Genomic DNA, 23587 nt, shown 5'->3' with positions numbered 1-23587 from the left:
AGAAAGCCACAGAGAATGCTGCTTCCACAACTCCAAGGTGCAGGCTTGTGCTACACTCTTAACCAACACCCCCCCAACCTGGGATAACTTAACTCTAAATAAATAGACACATATTCCCTCAGGGCCTAGATTACTAAAGGGGGTGCACTCGGGGTGCTCTCCTTGTCATTTTTCAAGGTCCCTGACCTTGGACATCCCTGTCCCAGAACCACTGAGCTACCCTTTCATCTCCAGGTCACATGCCCTTCCTGGTCCTTTCTGAACACCTCAAGGGGTCAAGTCCACGGTTCACTTTATACCTGACTTGGTACTCTCCACATGACTGACTGGGAGCTTTTATGCAAGTCAGAAAACGGCCACCCTCTGTCTCCCAGGGCCCGGGCCTACAGCTTGGTATATCACTACATATACTGTGAAACGAATGGCTTTGGACCGAGATGGGCTTGGGACAGAGGCGAGGAGGTGGTGTCAGTGACCAAAGCCATTTTCATTTCAAGACCTCCGAGGGTCCTAAGCACTCAGACTACTGGACGCCCCCACCCCAAATTACATAAAATACATTAAATGAACCCACATCCTACATTAACTATAAATCATTATATATGGGTTACGTAGCAGTTGAAAGGTTACAGTTTGATAGACTTTTTAATTCCAATCTGCAATTGTTTTTCCCTTTTAGGAATGAAACCATTATTTCGGGGCTCAAAAAAGTTCGTGGACCGGTACTGATGTCTCTAGGACTGAGGGAGAGAAGAGATCTGCGTCAGAGTTCACCCCTCCATGTCCCCTCTCGAGCCGCCACTCAGCGCCCTCCCGCCGTCCGCCTCCTCACAACCCTCTCCACCAGCTCCCCGCTCCGTCCGTCCGGTCCACCCAGGCTCCCACCTATCCCAGCGCAGGCCCAACCCGCCCCGCCGCCCGGCCGCCCCGCCACCCCGCTCGCCTGCGCCTCCCGTTAGCTCCAAGCGCGTGGACTGTCCGGAATCCCGATCCCCCTTCCGCTCCTCCCGGCAAAGCGCGCCCCTGCCCCTAACTCCGCCCCCCACTCCCGGCCTCCTAGGAGTCGGAGTCCCCGGGAGCGCGCACCTCTCCGCTCGAGCTTTTCGCTCCACCCCACCCGCCGACCCCGCCCCGCGCAGCCCATCCCGGCCCTCAGCCCAGCCCACGGGGCGCGCGCCTACCCCGACTCCCGGCTCTTCGCCCCTCCCCACCCACAGGTCCCGCCCTGCGCAGCCTGGCCCGGCCCTCAGCCCCGCCCCCAGAACGCGCGCGCCTCTCGACTCGCTGTTATTTGCCCCACCTCTCCCGCAAGCCCCATCCCTATGCTCTCATTGACTTGGTGGGTTTAAGTGCGTAGCCTCAGTTTAAGGCCTTTCCCCAAGAAAATGCCTGAGCCTGCACCGTCTACCCTCCCCCACCTCAGATCAATTCCAGGGGCTTGCAGAACCCTGGAGACCCACCCCCGCGCGAGCACGCACGCGCAGTGCCCACCTCTCCCGGATCCGCGCCCTCGACCCTCAGGTCTTCTCCCAGGGCCCGGCCCCGCCTCCGGTCCGGCCCCGCCCCCATCCCGGCCCCGCCCCTCATGCCGGGTCCCGCGCACGCGCATCTCCCCAGCCCAGCCTTTCCCCCGCCCCCCCAGCCCCTTGCCAGCCCGGCGGTCCCACGGCGCCAGGTCGCCCCCAGCCCCCTCCCTCCTCCCAACCTCTCTCGGTCCCACCCTCTGTAGCTTTGTGCCCGCGGCGTCGAGCCGCTTCCCCCATCAGGCGCGCCGCGGGAGGTGGGAGCCGCCACCGAGAAGCTGCCGCTCGCAGCCCCGGGCAGGGGCACAGGTAGGTGGCGGCCGCGGGCTGGGCCGCTCACGCAGCCTGGGGCTGCGAGTGGGGGCGGGGGCGGGGTGTGAGGGAGGGGCGGAGTGGGGGAGGGGAAGACCGGGAAGGACGAGGTTGGGGTGTGGTCTGGGTGAGATGTGAGGATGAGGATATAGGGATGTGGGAGATGGGTTCAAGGGTGGGGTCGGGGTGCCTCGTAGGGTAATTGGGGGCAAGGTGGGAGAAGGGAGCAGGGTTAGTTTGGGCAGGCTCGGGGAGGGGCATGCGTGGGAATTGAGGGAGATTGCAGTACTGGGGAAGGGGAAGACGGAGTGGGATTTGAGAAGTGTAAGAAGGAAAGGATCCAGGATCGGAATAGAAGGAGTGGGGTCTAGGGGGTAGGGAAGAAAAGTTGGGGCTGTGGGTTGTGAGGTTGGGCTTCGTGAGGCGTGAAGAAAGGGGATTTTGAAGGTTATAGGCAGAAGACAAGAAAAGGGATGGGGAGATTGGAGTCCTAGGAGAGGGAATCCCAGAGACTGGGAGGAAGGGAAGAATACTTGAAGGACAGAGGAAGAATGCCTGGGGGTGGAACCGTGTAGGGAAGGAAGGAGAGGCAGCTGAAGGTGCGACCAGGAACCTCATTTCAGAAGGGCATTGGTAGGATAGGATTGGAAGGGCCTGAGGTGTGAGAGGTGGGGACAGGGATGCTGGGACTGGGTGAAGGGAGAGGAGTTAGGATTTGGGGTGTAGAGTCTGGGTTTTATGTTAAAAATTCTAGAATTGTCAGGTAGAAGAACTGTAAGAGTGTCAGGATGTAGGAGAGATTGGCGTGCTCCTGGAGCTGGGTATGGTGTGGCCCTCTGGAGCTTTGGGGGAGGAAAGGGTTTGGGTGAGAAGGCAGGTAAGGAAAGTGCACTCTGTAGGGAAAAAATGAGAGGGGTGGAAAATTGGATAATGGTGGTGACACAGAACAACCAAGGCAAGATTGTTAGTTGGTTATTGGTGGTTTGGAACTTGTCTCTGTTCAAGTTTTTGCGTAGGAATTTTCTCAAGAGTACAGCATTTTCAAATAAACCAAGGGTGTCTGAAGCCTTGGGATGAAGGCCATGGCTTGACAGATGTTTTCCTGGTGTGTGGATGTGGGTAATTTCTGCCCTGGTAGAGGGAGGAAGGGAGGCCTCAGCGTAGCTCTGTCCTGGCTGTGTTCCCACCAGCTCTTTCCTCAGATGGCCACTGGTTTTTTATCTCCTCCCTGCCCCCCACCCCCAGCTTAAGCCAGTGAACGCCAAAGGGATCAAACAGGTGGGTGAGATTAATTTTTAACATCTTTTTTTAATCCTTAAGGCTGATGTCATATTTTTATTCTTGAGAGACAGCATCATGCAGTGGAAAGAGTCTGAGCTTTGGAGTAATACAGGCTTGAGATTGAATTCTGGCTCTGTCGCTAGTTCTGTTCCTTAAGTTACTTCGCTTCTCTGAGCCTTGTTAACCTGTTAAATGGCAATCCTGACCTAATAGGATTGTTGAGGGTTATGTGAGATCACTTGAGTACCTAGCACAATGCTTGGCAACTGGTAGGTACTTAATAAATGCTAGCTATCAGACCTAGTATCATTGTCGTCATCACTGTCATTACTATGATTTATCTTTAGGGGATTGTTCTTTTGCCTGCTAAAGTTAGGTGCTTTCTTTTTTCCTTCACGTTAGAGAGCCATAGACTCAGCTCACAATTTTGGTCCTGTGCCCTCTGCCTCTTATTCCCACTCTCCAGTCCACATGATTGGCGGGGTCCTGCTTCTCGCTTGGTAAACTGGCTTCAAGACCTAGAAAGTTGTCATGTTTAGTTATCAGTTATTTTAGTTCAGAGGCTACGGAGTTCTGAGTTCTTAATGTGGTAAGGTTACATTTTATTCATTTGACAAAATTACGTGCTTTAAAATATAGTTAATGCAGATCTAAACTGGACATTCTTGAAGATACTAATTATTTTGATTTTCCAGTTTGTAGGGGATTTTTGCCATGGTGTAGAACAGGCCTTGTTGCCTGAGGACCCATTTTTAATAGACCACCATGTACAACAGCCAGGCATAAGCAAAGCCAAATATAGAAGTTGTATGTGGAATTCTCTTGCTTTTATGGTTCTTAACCTTGCAAGACTTAAACATTCATTTAATTCTTAGCTCATTTTATAGTATCTCACAAACTCTCAGGAAGCTTCTTATTGAGCGAATGCAAGATGCAGGAATTTAGTAGTAGAAATCAAAAGTTACCAGGATTCCCTGAACCAAGTACCTCAAGTACCTCAAGTACGTTCATTGAAGAGCCAGAGGAGCCTTGGGGCTTCTGGACAGAGACTGTGGATTTTACTCTTCAGGAAATACTGGATTTTTTTTCTTTTCATCATTTAGAAAGACAGTCAGCATTTTGTGAGTAATTTAGAAGTAAAAAATAACCAGAACTAGGCCTTTTTTGAAAGTGATCCCTGCAAAGAGAAGCTGCCAGGATTTGGGGCAGCCTGGGTTAGCATCCTTGCTCTGGTCCCTGGCTGCTTGTGCCCTCTGCTGGATGGAATCAAACTTTTCTGATTTATACCTGAAGTGGTCATTTATCCACTTGTCTGTTTGACTCCAAATTTTGTGGAACACACTGTTGGGGTGAGGGTTAGGAGTAATGTGGATGGGCAGACCCTGTTCCATTGTCAGGGAGCTTATGATGTGCCGATCCATTAGAATATGTTCTCCCCTTAGAATTTGCCTTTCCATTATTACAATCAAGTTATTGCTTTTTAGGGCCATGCCTGGTGACTAATTACTGATTCACAGGTAGAGTAGGACTCCAGATGTGCAAATCTAGGGATAAAGACTGAGGGGATCTGCTTTATCTCCTCATCAAGATTAAAGTATGTGAAGTTGCAGGGGACAGATGCTTACCTCTGCTGGAAGAAGAGCTTAGAATAAGTGAGGCATCGCCTTAGCAGCAGGCCCTGAATACTGGCAAGAATATGGGTTATGAGAGCTGGCACCGTGACAGGAGTTTTTTGTCTGGGTTTTAGGGTTTTTTTCCCCTGGTAGTACCAGTAGCAGTATCCTGCCATCATTTGCTATGCTTCTACCACCTGCAGAAGGGTCTGGCCAGTCGGGGAGGAGCCTGCAGCTGTTGCCTGGAAGAAGAGCTGGCTCCTAGCAACAGTATCAGCAGGCCCAGCAGCTCTGAGCACTGTGTCTGTCCCTTCGAGGTCTCACCCTTTCTCTCATTCAGTTCAGCACCTACCTTTTGAGGGATTACTCAGTACTAGGCACTGTGTTGGGCCTGGGAAAAAGAGATGAATCAAGTCAAATAAGTGCCTTACTTTCCAAGAGCTCACAGCTCTGGGAACATTAGCAAGTGAACATAGGACACAGGGCTAAGTGCTATATAGAGAAGTGACATGGGTGCCCTGGGAAAACCAGACAGGCGTGCACTGGTGCAGGGGTTAGTGAAGATTTCCCGGGAGAGAGATGATGGTTGAGCTGAGTTTTAATGATGAGTAAGGATTAGCTAGGTCAGGAAAGCTGAGAAGGATGTTCCAACCAAAGGGAGCAGAATGGGCAAAGACCAGTGAGACAAGAGAGCACACTGCCAACTTACTTGGGTGGTATGGCATGGCATAGGGCGAGAGAAGCTGAGCAGGAAAAGGGTGAGGCTGTCAGACTAGGCAGAGCCCTTCTTTCTGATGTGCTTTTACCCACATAATTATCCTCAGGAGAAACAGGGATCATACTGATGCCCACAAACAGGATCACTGTTTGATCTCCAAAGACTCAGCGTTTTTGATCACTGACTTGATTGTTTGCTGACACTTTTACGTGGCATCAGAGCTATAGCCCAGCCCTGCATTGATGGAGAAGCTGGGTTACTTCACTCTAAAAGTCAGAGTCTTTTAAAGATAATGGCAGCTATTTGACATATATAGAATTTTAACTCTCACCTCTCTTTAAATTGTTGTGGAAATGATAATCAAATGTTTCTGTTTAATATAGGAATTTCTCCTGTGGTTTTGAGATCTCACGGTTTCTCAGGAAAACAAAAATTTATTCCAATTAATGCTTGAGCACAAAATGTCACCCATAGGGTTGCATAAATGCCCACTGTTTTTGTGTTTTGCCTTATGTCAAAAGTGTCCTAAATAGAGCCTTAAGAGATATGATGTTTCCAATGGGTAGAATATTTTTTTTTTTTGTTAGCTCTTGTGATGGAGGTCTTTCTTTGTAGATCCAAAAAACCCTGTTGCTGGTGTTCCATGCAAGGCTTAGCAAATGAGTAAACTTTAGTTCCACAGATACCCACTCAGGGTCTGTTATATGCCAGAGCTAACTTAGGGAGTCTGGATGAATGAAACATGGTCCCTCTCCTCAAGGAACTCAAGCTGGTGGAACACAGGCCTGGGAATAAATCAGTAGCAGAACACTGAGACAACAAAGACGTGGAGGGTGCCAGGGTAGCAAGGAAATTACTAGTTTCTGGTCTTCATTCCTATGCATAGTTACATTTTTAAAAACAGTAGTAGTAAATTCTATATGTACTGTTTGTAACCTGCAAAACAATAAAAATTTTATGATTTGAATAGCTGCCTAACATTCCATGGTATGGATGTATCATAACTTACTTAATAACACCCCTATTGTTGGTCATTTAGGTTGTTTCCGGTTGTTTTGTGATTATCAACTGTGCTGCCATGACTTTCCTTGTAGATGATTCTATGTGCTTCTGTAACTTCCCCAGGGTGAATTTTAGGAATGAGATTTGAGCTGCCTTTTGAAAGATGAGTGGGAGTGCACCAGATACAAAGAAAAGGGGGAAAGTAGGAGTCAGCATTTCAGGTAGAGGGAGTAGAAGCAGCCTGTAGGTGTCAGAGTTCACAGGCAGCTGGGAAGCTTTATTTCCCCAAACCAACCAAAGGGCCTTCCTGCTAGGCTTGTAAAGCTCTGGGCACAGCACAATGAAGTTATGTGTACAAATGGTGTGTTAATTGGATTTGCTTCCTCTGTGCCTTGCTCTTACAGTTGCAACCAAGGCAATGTCTTACTACCTCAACTCAGAAAACCACCTGGACCCAGGACCCATCTATGTACGAGAAAATGGTCAGCTGCACATGGTCAATCTGGCTTTGGATGGTGTCAGGAGTAGCCTGCAGAAGCCAAGGCCTTTCAGACTATTTCCCAAAGGCTTCTCTGTGGAGCTTTGCATGAACAGAGAAGATGATACTGCACAGAAAGAGAAGACTGATCATTTCATCTTCACATATACCCGAGAGGGGAATCTTCGGTACTCTGCCAAATCTCTCTTCAGCCTCGTCCTGGGCTTTATCTCCGACAATGTTGATCACGTTGATTCCCTTATTGGCTTTCCTGAGCAGATTGCTGAAAAGCTGTTCTCTGCTGCAGAAGCCAGACAGAAATTCACAGAGCCAGGTGCGGGGCTGAGGGCTTTACAGAAATTCACAGAGGCCTATGGAAGTCTGGTACTTTGCTCCCTATGTTTGCGAAACAGGTGGGTATTCTGATTAGGATAGTGAATATTTTATAGATGTGTTAATTCTGTCTAGTTCTGGGGCTTCATGGGCATGGGGGCTTCCCCCATCAAATAGCACTTCAATTTAAAACTCCCAATACAAAGTGGCAGGCTATTTTGAGAAAAATCGCTGTCTTTCGCCCTATCTAACCCCCACCAGAAAACAGGTTTATTTTGAAACCATTTTGCCACTGCTTGATGGCCACCACTCCTCCTTTCAGTAAAAAAAAAAAAAATTCTTCTACCAACTTTTCTAGTATGAGAAAATAGAAACGACAGGGTATCATCTGCCAAGTATCTTAGTATGCTCCTAGGGATGGGAAGATTAGTAACTAGAGTTCTGGACCCTGTTCCAGTTTTCAAACTTCTAGATATTGAGCATTAGGTAAAAGGTAACTTTAAAAGAGTTATTAAAATTTCAAGTATCCTAAAGTTTGGAAATTTTCAAATAAGTTCTGTTCACTTTAAAAATAGAAACTGCCAGTTATTTTACCTGGGTTTATTCAGGAATAAAAGAGAATTGCAATCTGGGACAATCAAGCTATGGCAAAACCACAGGCAAATCTGGGGGAACAAAGGAGACACATACTTTTTTAAGGAGGAAAGAAGGAAGCTGAGAAGGTTGTTACAAACTAAAAATCCTTTGGAGTAAACTAGGAGTTTGAAGGGTGGAGGCTTTTCATTGATGATACTATTGCTAGGCAGGATGAGGAAAGTATTTCTTTCTTTGTCTGGGAATAGTAGAGTAGTATTCATGTGAAAGGTCAAGTCTGTGTAAGGTCAAGTCGGGCTCTTCCTCGTGGGTCTAGGGCCTGAATGCTCCACCAGCAGAAACCTCACGACTCCCATTTTAGTGAGGCTTCCCCATGACATATTTTGACAGGTCTGAACACCAAGGTCTATTTTCTGACAGAGAAGAAGTTTTCTCTTCTGACTTGCCTTTGCTTATGTACTTTTATTGATGTATTTAAAGTTTCTAGGGCACCTGGGTGGTTTAGTTGGTTGAGCATCCTAGACTCTTGTCCACAGCTCAGGTCTTGATCTTGGGCTCATGAGTTCAAGCCCCACTTTGGGCTCCACTTAAAAAATAAATAAAGTTTTTATTCCACCATAAAATGACTTTTAAAGCATCTACTAATTAAAAAAAAACAACAAAACTCTAGGGTTGCCTGTGTGGCTGAGTAGGTTAAGCCTCTGACTCTTAATCTCACCTCCGTTCTTAATCTCAGGGTTGTGAGTTCAGGCCCCATGTTGGGCTCTACTCTAGGCATGGAACCAATTAAAAAAGAAAAAAAAAAACCTTTAAAAAATGTGGAAAATTTAAAAATAGAAACTGCCATGCAAAATAATTTAAACACCAAAAGGTACAAAGTGAAACATAACCTCTCTCCCATTTTATCTCCTATTTCTCCAGAGGCAGCTACTGTTCACGATTTCTTTTACGTCATTTCAGAGATACCCTGTACATATACGTTCATCTATAGCTCTCCCCTTTGTTACACAAGTGGCCGCACACTGCTTACACTGTTACCCACCTTGCTTTCTTGATATATTTTAAAGATCATTTGCTGTCAATACCCGTAGATTTTAAAAATAACTGTAGTATGCCATTGTGTGAACCTTTTTTGTGATTAGAAAGTGTGAAAGGTAGCTTACTATTAAGAAGTACCATCAAGAGGACCATTAAAGCAAGACTAAAAAAAAACAGCATGTAAGAGGAGAAAGTCATACCAGAAAGCATAAGCTAAACTCATATGGTTTAAAAAGCAAAAAAGAGGGGCACCTGTGTGGCTCAGTTAGTTAACCATCTGCCTTAGGCTCAGGTCCTGGTCTCAAGGTCCTGGTATTGGCCCCTGGGGCTCCGCGCTCAGTGGTGGGTCTGCTTCTCCTTCTCCCTCTGACCCTCCCTCAACTCCTCTCTTTCAAAAAAGTCTTTAAAAAAAAAAAAAAAAAAAAAAGAAGCAATATTTATATAATTGGCTCAGAAATAATGGTTTCAGCCTAGTCCAAATATTATACTTTAAAAAGACAAGGGATAAACACATGCAGATAGGGTCAGAGCTGTGGACTTGGGAGCTCAGCTGGCACCTTCTGAAAGCTCCATCTCTATGCTACTGCCAGTAGAAAAAAGATTTACGTTGCCTGAATGAAAAAGCTAAGCAGTATTTAAATATATAACACATATATTTAAAATAACATTTTACTCTTTCATGTATTGTTTCAAGTTATTTATGTTCATTGTAGAAAAAATAGAACCATGAAAAGTAGAATTATGATAGATGTTTTAAAATTATAAAGGTAGTACATATTGGGAAATATATACAGCTGTAATTTTAAGAAATTCGTAATCCTACTATTCATGATAATCATTTCCAAATATCTATCTTTATAATTTGGGAATATACTCTATGTACAACTTGTATTCTGTTTTTCCCCATGTACCATTCTAGCTTAAGTATTTCTCCTGATAGTGAAAATGCTTCTTATTCATTTGTGATGCCTGTGTACCACTCCAGTAGTCAGATTGAAGGAGAATAGCACTTTCATTCATGTTTGACAAGTACGTAAATTAGTGATATCTCTGGAAAGCAGCTCAGCTACTACATGTATCAAGAGCCTTAAAAATACCCATACCATTTGATTGACCCATTAATTACATTCATTGGGAATCCTAATTTTTAATGTAATACACAAACATGGGAACAAATACTTTCATATAAGGGTGTTCATTACAACACTGTAACAGTGAAAACCTGAAAGCTGAATATTTAACAATAAGAATTGATTTTAAGCCAATTATGGTACATTCATATGGTGAAATATTACATAGCTGTTGAGATAGTACTCAAAGATTAAAATGGTGTGAAATGTTCATATACGACACATTTAAAAGGATTTAAATTGCATGTACTATATGATCCAATTTTTTAAAAATCAGGAATTTTTATATGTGTTGTATATATAGAAGGAAAAAGAGAAATCTTTCAAAATGCAATCTAGATAGTGGGATGGCAGTTTAATTTTCTTTATAACTTTTCACATGTTCTTAATTTTTTCTATAAGGAACTTGTATTTTATAACTGGAAAGATAGAAGAAACATTTTTAATGTGATTGTGATCTTTTGATTCATACTTTATTGCAGCAATTCTAAACTTTGTTGTCTTGTTCAGATACAAGATTAAGATTTTTGGGGCGCCTGGGTGGCTCAGCGGGTTAAGCCGCTGCCTTCGGCTCAGGTCATGAACTCGGAGTCCTGGGATCGAGCCCCACATCGGGCTCTCTGCTCAGCAGGGAGCCTGCTTCCTCCTCTCTCTCTGCCTGCCTCTCTGCTTGCTTGTGATCTCTCTCAATAAATCTCTCTCAAATAAATAAATAAAATCTTTAAAAAAAAAAAAGATTTTCAATTGTAGGGGCGCCTGGCTGGCTCAGTCTGAAGAGCATGGGACTCTTGATCTTGGAGTCTTGAGTTCGAGCCCCACCCTGAGTATAGAGATTACTTAAAAATAAAATCTTTAAAAAAAAAAAAATTTCCACTCTGATCCCAAACTTCCCTCTCCTTTTGAATCTCCAGAGGGAAATAGGAAGAGGACAGGAGATTTGAGTTTGCTTTTATAATCCAAGGCTGATGCTGTACCAGCAAAGTTTTTACCAGCATGAAAGGGTTCAGGTCAAAGGGAAGGAGAGTAAGAAAATTATTGAAAATAAGGTAATTGGGGAGGTTTGGGCACTTACTGTGTAAGGGCATGTCACAAAGCTGCTTGTCAGAAGAAGGTAATATCTTTGCAACTGCGTTCTGACCCTATAAAAACTATTTCCTTCCTGTGTTGAAAGTCCAGTGATTTTTAATCCGACCAGTGGTACTGGGAGACAAGTATGTTTCCCTTAAAATACCACCCTATGTAATGACGTGATTGTAATAACTACTATGAAATGAGGTTCTGTAAGATGCCTGTACTTCTGGAATATTGTTTATAGTTTTCTTAGTAATCCTTAAGTAATCATTTGCCCCATTTTCAGCTAGAGAAATTGAGGATCAGAGAGGTTGAGTAACTTTTCACAGTCACACAATTAATTAGGGTTGTTACAATCCAGACTTAGGTGTATCTGACACTAAAATATGTCTGTGTTCTTTCTGTTGCTTCTCTATTACACTATTCTGAACTGGTTAAGGGATAAATTGGAAGAACAGCATTAAGCAAGACCCGAGAGCTTTGATCATGTCCTAGATAAGCATCTAGTAGTGTCTGTGGCTTTGCATGTTGGTTTCTCAGCCTTGATTTTTGTAGTTTGTTAATCACATTATACATTGTTATGTCCTTTGCAGATAACCCTTGTTTCAGAATTACTAAAAATCTTTTGGTTAATTGATCAAAGGTGGTGTGTTTTTTTTCCTCTGATTGCCAGTAATCCCCCAAATCCCCATTAACCCACTTCAACTCTGTGATTGGAAGATGGAAAACAGCAGCTTTATTTACAGTGCAATTAAAAGACGTCTGAGTCAATAAGGCTCAATTGTGTACCCAGCTGAGCTCTGTCACCAGGCAGCTTAGAGAGGGTATCAGTGCCCCATGCCATCTGTACCTAGCAGTCAGGCCAACGATCAGCTTCAGTACATCTTATTTTGATTGGAGATAGGAAGAAAAGAGGTCTCACTTCCCTCTTGCCCTCACATTATTCCATCTCATTTTTGGCAATTATGATCCTACTAACAGAAGAGAGAACACTTTTAAGTGTTAAATCCACGGATCCTAGCATACCATTTTGCTCTGGAAACTTCTAGACACCTATGAGGAAAGTCGATGAGAAAGGCACGCTCTTACCACAAGTCAGTTTTCCTTTCTCTTTGGATCCTTTCCTATTTCCTGTCACACCTAATCCCTTTTCATTTTTTTCTCACTGACATCATCTGAAATAGATGAACAACTAGAAAGCAGGGCGGAGGCCCCAGCCTGGGCTGCGGAATGCCCTTTTGATCTCCCTTTCCTCTCCAGAGGCCTCCCTGATGCTTCCTGATAACAGTTTGCCAAGGTGCTCCAGTGTAATTAAATTGTTTGTGCTCACATGTTTGTCTTAACCATCTAGATGAGCTGGAGTCCTTGTAGTCTGTCATACTGCACGTACCTTCAGAGAAAAGTTAACAGGCGCAGTAGAGAGGGCAACTATTGAAACGTGTTTGAACAGAAATGGTAAAACACGATCTGCCAAGTATCTCTTGGTATATTCTTGGGGATGTGCAGAGATTAGAACCCAGAGTTCAGGCCCTATTCCAGTTTTCAAACCAGTAGTTACCAAGCCTAAGATAAAAGGCAACTTCAAGGGGTGCCTGGGTGGCTCAGTCAGTTAAGCATCTGCTTTTGGTTCAGGTCCTGATCCCAGATTCCTGGGATGGAGCCTCACTTCAGGCCCCCCACTCAGCAGGGGCTCTGCTTCTCCCTCTCCTCCTGCCCCCTCCCCCTGTACAAACGTGCTATCTCTTTCTTTCTTCTGCTCACTAAAATAAAATCTTTAAAAAAAGGAACTTCAAAAGAATGAATGATTATGTTTTTGAGAATCCCAAAGTTTGGAAATTTTCCCATTAGGTCCCAACACCAAGGTCTGTCTTCTGACAAAGCAGATGTATTTTCTCTTGTGTCTTGCCTTTGCTTGTGTATTTTTATTTAAAAGTTTTTCCTCCACCATCATGTAAAAAGACTCACGGTATTCACTAATGAAAAAATTCAGCCTGTACCCACATAGAAATGGGTGAAGTCTGCTTATTTCATAGTTCCTTGTCCTGATGGAATGTTGACTATATCACAGAGCCACAAATGGTAATGTTTTAAAAGAAGGAAAAGAAAAGCTATTGATTGCTCTCCATGCCCCACAGATACCTGGTGATTTCAGAAAAGCTTGAGGAAATTAAGTCTTTCCGGGAGCTGACCTGCCTGGATCTTTCCTGTTGCAAGCTTGGAGATGAGCATGAACTTCTAGAACATCTCACCAATGAGGCACTGTCTAGGTATTGACCTGCCACCCCTTGTAGATGAATTGTTTTGTTTTTTTTAAAGGATGATACATGGGATCATCTTGAAGAATGCTGATTACTTTCCAATCCTGTGTTTATTTGCTACTTACTTTCTTTCCTAAAACATTTTCAATCTCCTCTACTGGGCACAAGCAATATAGATTGAACACTTCATAGGAAGGTAAGTCAGTTGGTTCATTTTCTAAATAATCTTTATTTCAGCATGTAATAAATGAAACTACATGGGGTGAAAATGATTTTGCCCTTGGTCTGTCCAGTCCTAGTTTATTCTAACAAGAGATTTTAATACAGTTGTCTATAAGCATTCTTTTCAATGAACTATAGATTATTTCAAAAGTAAACTATTAAAGAGTGCCTAATTCTTTTCAAGAGCCATAGTTTAAAGAAATCACCCAGTACCATTCACAAATAGTCCAGCTGATCTCCAGTTGCTCAGTCTGGCCAGCAGACAGGAGGCCAGACAGATTCTTCTGTGGTTTCATAAACAGCCGGAAGCATAACAGCATGACAAACTTGAGTCTAACCAGCTTCCTGGGGCCTGGCTCAGACAGCAACACCTACACACTGCTCCATACAAAGGTATTTTTGTGTGAGGTTTAGTAAAGTTTCAGATGTCTTATGTGTGGGACAGTGGAGGAAATTAATACACTAATGTCAGGTTAGCTGGATGGATTGGGCTATGGGTGTACCCAAAAAACTAATCTGAAAATCTGGATTTATAAAGCCAGTCAATATTAGAGGATTGTTTGCTTTGCAAAAAGAATTCTCAGAGGAGTTATTCAGTAGACTTTCCTGACATATTTAGAATGTTTCTGGTTTTCACATAGGATTTGTCGTGAATGCAGCTTTTGTATAAAACAAGGTATATTTATCCCCTTAATGAAGTCCCTGTTTACCTCATTTGACCATATACCCTTAGTGCCCTCTGCCATCTGAGATTAGTACTACATGACACTTTGATCCCTAAGTTAACCTGCAGTTAGTAAACAGCGCCAAAGGGTTTATAACTCTGCTATATGCATTGGGTGTGAATAAAACAGGACGTAGAAGGTCCTTTTATTTTTAGGTGAAGTTTACGAAAGCCTGCTCTTGCACATAGGCTTTCTCAAACTCTAAGTGATTTACTTACGGACTTTGTTTCCCTAGTGTAACTCAGCTCCACCTGAAGGATAATTGTTTATCTGATGCCGGTGTGCGGAAAATGACAGCACCAGTTCGAGTGATGAAAAGAGGCCTTGAAAATCTAACATTATTAGACTTATCTTGTAAGTTTCATTAGACATTATAGTTCTTAATGTTGGAAGAATGCCTTAGAAATCACCTAGTTCTTCCCTGTCATTTTAGAGGTGGTAAGATGGAGGGCGGTGACTTTCCTAGGTGCCACAGCCAGCTAGTGGCAGAGCAGGAGTAAAGCCATATGCTCTTGACTCCTGACCACACACCTTTCCCGGTATGCCTTGCCACATGCATTTGGGCCACTCACAGTGTGCAGACAGGGCAGCCTTTTATTCTAGTCATGGCATATATAAAGGACGTCTGGCTCACCTTTACTTACTCCCTGAGTTGCTGATTTATAGTGTCTGTCAGCTGGGTCTTTGAATCAATACTTGCTTGATGAAAATCTGGGTAAATTCACAGTTGTGATAACATACTCAGGATTAACCAGATGTTGACTTCAGTGGTAGAAAGTCAATAGAGATCATTTACAATTTAATTGAGCATCCATTTAGTATATGGCAGGATGGTGTGGTGTCAGAAGAAGGAAAGGAACAGGGTTTTAAGGTCAGACAACACTCCTTGCTCTGCTACTTTTTTTTTTTAACAACTCTGTACCTTTGAACAAGTTATTTAACCTCTCTGAGCCTCAACTTCCGTAAAATAAAGATAGTAGTGAATGTCCAGCCTCCCTCCCAGGAGAGTGTATTTATCCAGCAAACATTTTTTTGAGCATCTGGAATGTGCCAGGCATTGTCTTCATGGCTTTGAGGACTCAGTGCTAACTACAGGACTCTCTGATTTGAGAAGGTAATACGTAAGAAAAATTTCTGAAATAGTGTAGGTTAGTAAGAGTAGTAATAGTCTCTGTGTCTGAATGCCTTTGAAAATCTTTTAAAACTGTCTTTACTTTGGAGATGAAATACCCACGAGCAAAGTCAGATAAACCATTTTAATACATGTTTATGTATGCAGTTTTCATAAGGCTCCAAATTAAACCCTTCGGAATAACTTCCTGGTTTATTTTTCTGCTAATCCCCACCTCCTAGAAAGTTAGAGCTTTATATAAAGGATCTTAAGGGTCATCTAGCATGGCTGTTCCACATTACAGACAGGATGAAGATAAGATCCTAACAGTAGTTAGCTCTGAAAAGTTTGCTCACTCAGTACTTTATTTTTTATCATTGTTTGGCCTTTTTTCTGAGTTCTACTGAATACTGTTATACAGCCTATGTTTTTGACATCTAGGTAACCCTGAGATCACAGATGCGGGAATTGGATACCTCTTCTCTTTTAGAAAACTAAACTGCTTAGATATTTCTGGGACAGGGCTCAAGGTAAGACATTTGTTCCCTTCTCTTATTTCTCCAGACTCACAATTAGATATTTTTGGCTCCTGCTAATTGGTGCTTAGAAAGGACTGGTATTTGTGATGGTGTTTATTTCCTACTGAAAGCAAGCAAGAATTGACCAGACATGTGTGCCTTCTTGTTCTTTCCCTCATAGGACATCAAAGCTGTCAAACACAAGCTCCAGACCCACATAGGCCTTGTCCACTCCAAAGTGCCTTTGAAGGAATTTGATCACAGTAACTGTAAGACAGAGGGCTGGGCTGACCAGGTACTTGCAGTTTTTCTCTCTCACAATTATATGGCTTCTCGTTTTAAGTCACCAACTGCCTTAGTCAACACTTTGAACAAACATTAATCTTCTGCGTAGTCTGACTGAATTATCATCTTCACATCAAATCATAGGCACTGATGGCCCTTACCTGACCCAGCTACGGAAGGCAGGGTGTCATATGCCAGTCCTTAGACCTCATGCTCTGATCTCTAGGTCAGGCCTCATCCTTATTCACCCTAGGAGAAAATGTCGTCTTATAAACGACTCAGAAAATTAGCAAATTCTGGCTCGCTTTGCAAAAAAACAGTATGTCCAGCTGCAGAAGGACACATTCTCTTAGCAGCTTGTAGATGCTGGAAAGAGAATAAGGCACGCTGAGAACAGTTCAAATCTGACTCTCCTCCTTAGTTTGGACAAATTTCTTAGAGCTTTAGTGAGGAAATGTCTTTGTGTGTATATGTGTGTGTGTCCTCTCACTGTGCGAACCCTCCCATTTTCAACTTTTTGGCTGACTTTCCTTTGATTCTCCCTTGTCTTCTTGGTGGTGTTCTTCAACTTAGTAAAGTAGAGACCTAAGGAGGAAGTCAGAAGGTAACCAAGTCTTAGGGCACCAGTAGATGGTGGCTTGCCTGGGGCTGGTGTCTTTTTCTTCAGACACTTTAATGTTTCTAGAAGACCCAGCAAACTGTTTTGTTTTGGGTTCCTCCCTGGTCCTACTCTAATGTGTGATGGTGAACCTATCCGAGTGCCTAATTGTAGCATCACCTCCATATAAGTAATCAAGAAGGGGGGACTCAGGATTTCAGGAGCACTGTGATGTTTGTCCACACGATGCATACTGAAATCATTATGACAGTTTGTAGCATCAGATGAATCCTGCATGTATGCAGTGGAGTTCAAGCAGGTATGGGGCGGACATACGAAGGCTTGATGAAGTTCGATAGCAAGGGCATAGTAGAATGAATATAGGCTATGGAGTTTAGGAGATGAGGGTTTGGGATCCTGACTAAGCAACCCAATAGCTGTATCACTTAAGGTAAGTTGGAGTTACTGTTTCTTCATCTAGAAAATGCAGAAAACAGGACCTCTCTTACAGAGCTTAGTAAGGATGAAGTAAAACACCTAGCTGGTATTTAACCTGGCCTGAACGTACAGGCGTACCATGGAGATACTGTGGGTCTGGTTCCAGACCACCTTGATGAAGCGAATATTGTATTAAAGCAAACATTGCTGGGCGCATGGGTGGCTCAGTCGGTTAAGTGACTGGCTCTTTATTTGGGCTCAGGTTATGATCTCAGGGTCTTGTAATTGAGCCCTACATTGGACTTGGAGCGCAGGAGGGAATCAGTGCTTCCCTGCACTGAAAGGAAATTCCCTCCTTCTCCCTCTGCCCCTCCCCACCACACCCTCTCTCTTTCTCTTTCTCTCAAATAAATAAATCTTTTTAAGAAGTACAAATATTGCAATAAAGCAAGTCAAGTGAGTTTTTTGGTTCCCCAGTGCACATAAAGTATTTGTGTACCTCTAGTCTGTTAAGTGTATAATATCATGTCTAAAAAAATAAGGTGCTCACATTAATTAAAAATATTTTATTGCTAAAAAATGTTAGCCATCCTCTGAGTTTTCAGTGAGTTATCACTAATAACTATAACACATACAATAATAATGAAGAAATCAGAAGTGGTAGGAGCATTACCAAAATCAGACACAGAGACATGCAATGAACAGCTGCTATTGAGAAAATGATACCAGTAGACTCGCTTCACACAGGGTCGCCACCAACCTTCCATGTGTGGAACACGCAGTATCTGCTTCAGCCTAGGTCCGAGGTGTGCCTGTAAGATGATGAGGCTCCTTCCCACACACAGCTTCTCTTCATACACCCCGCTCGGGCCCCTGGAGCGTGGCCGCAGCGTTTTCCCCATTTCTTGCTGATCCCTTGTTGAAATGTTTCAGGCTGAGTCGAGTCTCCTCCTGCCATGCTCTCTGCAGGTGACAGGAAATTAGGGCCAACTAATAGCAGTCCCCTTACTTCCCTGTCTCTGTCTCAGAATGTCTCCGTTTCTTCAACCATACCCTACCTCCCTCCTGTCCGAAGGCAGGTGTGCCACCGGCTTCCAGGGATGAGCCCTTGCATGTTGGTGGGTTCCAGTCTCTGGGGTCTCCCTCTACTCCGCCGCCTGTCCGTCTTCAGTCTCACACTGTTGGCTACTTGCTTTCTGTGTATAAATGTGACTTACCCTTTTTCCAACGTGTTCTTCGTCCCCCAGTGCAGCTGTGAAGTGGTTTCTACGATCTTGCCCACTTTCTCACCGCCCACCCGGTTCTTAATCCCTTGTAACCTAGGTCTGGCCTCCACTGCTCTTTGGCGGGTGTTTTCTTGCAGGTGGCGTGTGATCTCATTCTCCATCTCTCCTGGGCTTTTCTGCACTGCTGGTATGAACACGCCCGCCTTACGCTTCCCTCTCCTGGCTTTTCTCCTCACTCCGCTCTCACTTCTCCCTCTGGCTCCTGCTGATTCCCCTCTCCTCCTCGGTCTTCTCTCACTCTCCTGGTGATCGGAACTGTTCTTACAGCCTTAGCCTTCCCTGTGGGAAGATTTTACCCTCTCTGACACATCGAACCTGTTCCTAAATACTGTCCATAAATCTCTACTGGGAACCCCAGACTCCGTGTGTCTAGAACCAAGCTTATTTTCCTCTTCCTTCTCCCCAAGCAGCTCTTCCTATTGACATTCCTGTTTCTGTCAGTGGAAGGACTGTTTTCTGTATTGCCTGCTGAGTCACCAGGTTTGGTTTATGCTGGTGTTCTCTAAGATCCGACCTGTTCCCCATAGGGAAGTATTGTAGAAGGGATGACACCTAGTGTTTACTGGGTGCTTTCTGTGTGCCAGCCACTGCTAACCTCATCATTTAGTCCTCACAGCAGCCCCGGGTGGCTGTGTCCTATTGTTAATACTATTTTACAGATGAAAACATTGAGCCTAAAATATTAAATCACTTGCCAAGGATACCCTGGCTAGTAGACAATGGCGCTAAACTTGGAACTATATTCTTACATTCTTACATTCCATTCTTACATTACATTGTCCTCTCTGTGTCCTGAAGTGTTTTCTTTGCCTTTCTTTATGATCATTTTATTGCATACTATGATGAGAAATAGTAAGTTAAAAGTCATTGTTACTTGTGGTATATGTGAAATAATTACTTTATTTATGCATAGTTTATACTCAGCCAAATTTCCCAAAGAATTTGTAGTAGTTTACCGTGAAAATAGATTTGTAACAGTTTTGGAAAATGGAAACCTAGCATGGGATGTCATGAGAACATGGAAACATGGGCATTTTACACACATACAAGAGTTTGAATTATATTTGATATATTTTAAGGCATGAAAGTGAGTCTAGGGATGTGTGAAAATTATTTAATTTAAGGCTTTACACTTCTTTCTGGCAATGGAGATGAAAATAGATGGGGAATCAGCTTGATAGATTTTTCCCGAGTCCTGCAGATCCATATGTCCAGCGTGATTGTTCTGATCAACTCTTGCATTAAAACAGAAAATCCGGTCTTGACTTAGTTACTCTTACCACCACCTGTCATCTGAAGTGAGATTACAAGGCTTTGTGTTTATGGAAGGGAGCTGGGGGAACAAGGAAAGCTAGAAATTAAAAGCTTGAGATATTGTTCAGATTCAAATCTTTCCAAATATGTTTTAGATTGTTCTGCAGTGGGAACGTGTGACTTCAGAAGCTGTGAAGCCACGAGAAACCGGGGAGCCTCGAACAGCAGCTCAGCACTTCTGTGAGAAATTCCCTTTTCTTTGGAATTTTTGCTGTTAGGTTATTTGCACCCTTAAAGCAGTCAGCCCTTTTCACCCAGTGGGCAAAGTAATTATGATCGTATGGACTTAAACAGATCATCAGGACTTCTATTCTCTCACCATGCTACGGTGTCAGTTCCCACTTGGCTTTGAGCACCACCACCAGGAACATAGTTAAATGTCTGTGTATCCCATCTTTGTGGCAGCACAAAAGTAGATCGAGTACAGAACATTAAAAAAGGAATTAAGTCTAGCCAAAAGATGGAAGCATCCCAGGTGTCCATCAAAAGATGGATAGGGGCGCTGGCTCAGTCAGGGGAGCCTGCCACTCTTGATCTCGGGGTTGTGATTTTGAATCCTGTATTGGGTATAGAGGTTAGTTAAAAATAAAACCCTTAAAAAATTAAAAAATATATGGATGGGTAAACAACATGAGGTATTTCCATATAGTAGAATATTCAGCCTTAAGAAGGAAGGAAATTTGGGGGCATCTGGGTGGCTCTGTTGAGCTTCTGCCTTTGGCTGAGGTCATGATCCTGGGATCCTGGGATATAGCCCCATGTCAGGGTCCCTACTCAGCAGGGAGCCTGCTTCTCCCTCTCCCACTGCCCCCCCCCACTCATGCTCGCTCTTCCTCACTCTCTCTCTCCCTCTCTTTCTCAAATCTTTAAAAAAAAAGAGAAGGAAATTTTGACATAGTGTTATAACGTGGATGAAATTTGAAGAAATTATGCTAAGTGAAATATAAGCGAAAGAGAAACATGTTTTGTGATTCTTATTGTAAGTTCCTAAAATAGTGAAGTTTGTAAAGACAGAAAATAGAATGGTGGGTATCAGGGGCTGGGGGGAGAGGAAAGGGACTCACCCTTTAGCAAATACAATGTTTCCATTTTGCACTAAGTGAAAGTTCTGGAGAAAGATGGTGATGATTGCACAACAGTGTGAATGTACACAGTGCCACAGAGCTATACACTTAAAAACCATTCAAGTGGTAAATTTGTGTATATTTTACCAAAACTTTTTGAAAGGAGTCAAGCAATAAAATCAAAATGAAGGAAAAGTAAAGGTAACAAAATAAGAATTCAGGGCCTACCAAAAGCTATAGAATAAATTGGTATCATTTGTTAGGGTTGTGCCCCAAATGTGGCTCTTGTTTAGAAGACAAAGTCCGTATTTTGAATAATAATAGATTTAAGATTTTCTGAGCTTTAATTGTGTGCTGAGCACTTCATATGTTCTATCATTTATCTTCACATCACGCTTATGAAATTAGTTTTATAACCTTATAAAGATGAGAAGAGTAAATCTCAGAGCAGTTACTTGCCCAAGGTGACTTTTCCAGGAGAAAGCAGACCTGGGATTTGAATCTAGATCTGTCGTCCTCTTGTGTGAGTGTGTGCCTCCAGCCTACACTAGTGCGCAGGCCAGGGTCACTAAATAGGGCCTTCAGAAGACAATAAAATGAATCCAAGCCTCTCCCTATTTGTCATCTTCCTTGGATCATCTTTCTGGACTCGGGCAGGCCTTCACACCCCAGCATGGTCAACTCATTGCCGCTCCCTTCTGTCACTCCTGCAGATGGCAAGCGGGCTCGGACAGAAGCCCCTGTGAAGTGTCCCCTGGCAGACACCCCCGTGAACTCTTCTGAGAAACTCCAGTTCTATAAAGAGAAAGCCCCAGACTGCCATGCACCATTGTTAAAGCGGGAAGCTGTCTCGAGCCAGGAGTCAAAGAAGAGCAAGAAGAGAGCTTTTGAAGAGCCAGAGAAGGACCAGAGCAACTCTTCGCAGTCTTCAAAGCAGAAATACGTGTGTCTTGCTGTGGAAGACTGGGACTTGTTAAATTCCTACTGATTGGTAGATAGGAGTTGACCTCTTTCCCCCGACTCTAATGTATGAGGAAAGGGGGCTGATGGTGTTTTCCCTTTTGTTTGACTTTACCTATGGTATTAGCATAGCAAGCGGATATTTCTACTTTTGTGGTGGGGGAGGGGAATGCTATGGAAGTATGTAATAATTTCTAATGTATATTTTCAATACATAGTAATTTTTTCAAATAAACGTTTTTGCTGTCCTTAAGTTCTGCTTGTGAAATATAGACTAGAACCACAGGAAATAACACTCTGGTGATTTGGGAGAGAAGGCATGTGAATTAACAAGGCAGCTGAGCATGATTTGTTACTATAAGGTGGCCCAGCTAAGAAGGGTTGTGTGTGTGTGTGTGTGTGTGTGTGTGTGTGTGTGTGTGTACACACGCACACCAGTGTATGGCTACCATCATTGAATATCTCCTTTGTGCCACACCCTGTCCTCACAACAGCAGTGGAAGATAGGTTTTAGCCCCACTTTAGAGTTCAGAAAAGTCAGCCTCAAAGAGCACCTGGGTGGCTCAGTCAGTTAAGTGTTGACTCTTGATTTCAGCTCAGGTCATGATCTCAGGGTTGTGAGATCGAGCCCTGTGTAAGACTCTACGCTCCATGCTCAGTGGGCTAACTGCTTGAGGATTCTCTCTCCCTCTCCCTGTGCTCCTCCCTCCACTTGCGTTCTTCCTCTCTCTCTCAAATAAATAAATCTTTTCTTAAAAAGGAAATAAAGAAAAGAAAACTCAGCCTCACATTAAGGGAGTTAATGAAGGTCACAGAGCTCATAAGTGATAGAACCAGAATTCATACTCTATTCTGTCCTAAAGCCCACTCTTACATTGCCTTCTTAAATAACAGCTACCGTTGATTAAAATCCCAACTATTAAGTCCATGAAGTAAACCACCAAGAATCTCCACACAGTCCTGCCAAGTCAGGGTTATCACCTCTATCTGACAGAAGAGGAACCAGAGACCAATAACTTGGTCTGAGATCAGTGCTTAAGTTCTGTCGTGCATGTAAATTACTTGGGGCTCATGTTAAGATGCAGATTCTGGTCAGTAGATCTGGAGTAGGGCCCGAGAGTCAACATGTCTAGCAAGTTTCCAGAAGATATTAGTGCTTCTAATTTGTGGACCACTTTGGATAGCAAGGCTCAAGATCTTCCCTATCCCATACAGGAGCCCCTAGTGATATGTGGCCGTCAAGCACTTGAACTGGGCTAGTCCAAGTTGAGATGTGCCATAGAATACACACTGGGTATCCTATCAAAGCACAAACAAGTGTGAACAAAAAAAATCTCCTATTTTTAAAGTATTGATTGCATGTTAGGATGGTAATTTGGGGGTTAAAATACGCATTTCCCCTGTTTTTGTGTCTGATGTGACTACTACAAAGTTTACATGTCTTATACTTATGATATGCTTTGTATTCCTACCGGACAGTGCCACTGCGTCCTCCATCCTCACAGTGAGCTTAAAGCAAGACTCAACTGGTGAGTACAAGGAAGGCAGTGGATACCTCGAGGAATTAACACATTGGCATGACATACATCAGTGTGACAGGTTTGACATTTGGAAATGCTCTACGGTTCAACCAGGATTGTAGTATAGGGGCGGATCTTGAGTCTGATACATGTTTTGTTTGCTAGGCAAGCTGCTCCATCCATAAAGGCCTGTTG

At 43.6% G+C, this 23587-nt stretch overlaps 2 protein-coding genes across 9 annotated transcripts in view; one reads left to right on the top strand and one right to left on the bottom strand.

The window, feature by feature from the left end:
• Window positions 1-1585, bottom strand: part of HSPB11 (heat shock protein family B (small) member 11) — a 33000-nt gene extending 31415 nt beyond the window's left edge. For 3 of the 6 annotated variants that reach the window (XM_032360929.1, XM_032360933.1, XM_032360931.1), the window contains exon 1: window positions 944-1080. The gene's annotated coding sequence lies outside the window, so the exon portion shown is untranslated. The other 3 variants (XM_032360930.1, XM_032360928.1, XM_032360932.1) reach the window with 3 other exon arrangements.
• A 40-nt stretch (window positions 1586-1625) lies between these two features.
• Window positions 1626-22125, top strand: LRRC42 (leucine rich repeat containing 42). Of its 3 annotated transcripts, none has more exons than XM_032360921.1 (9): window positions 1626-1832; window positions 3081-3113; window positions 6854-7340; window positions 13229-13360; window positions 14534-14652; window positions 15851-15939; window positions 16109-16222; window positions 19944-20028; window positions 21626-22125. In XM_032360921.1, the coding sequence occupies exons 3-9, from the start codon at window positions 6868-6870 to the stop codon at window positions 21898-21900; spliced, it is 1287 nt and encodes a 428-aa protein (XP_032216812.1). In that variant the 5' UTR covers window positions 1626-1832; window positions 3081-3113; window positions 6854-6867; the 3' UTR covers window positions 21901-22125. The 3 variants fall into 3 exon arrangements, with proteins under 3 accessions (XP_032216812.1, XP_032216810.1, XP_032216811.1); XM_032360919.1 differs by having other exon boundaries at window positions 3026-3113; XM_032360920.1 differs by lacking the exon at window positions 3081-3113.
• The last annotated feature ends 1462 nt before the right edge of the window (window positions 22126-23587 follow it).

Source organism: Mustela erminea, chromosome 10, assembly GCF_009829155.1.
Source record: "Mustela erminea isolate mMusErm1 chromosome 10, mMusErm1.Pri, whole genome shotgun sequence".
Lineage (NCBI taxonomy): Eukaryota > Metazoa > Chordata > Mammalia > Carnivora > Mustelidae > Mustela > Mustela erminea.
Note: the sequence above shows the minus strand (reverse complement) of the source record. Positions and strands in the feature narration are given on the sequence as shown.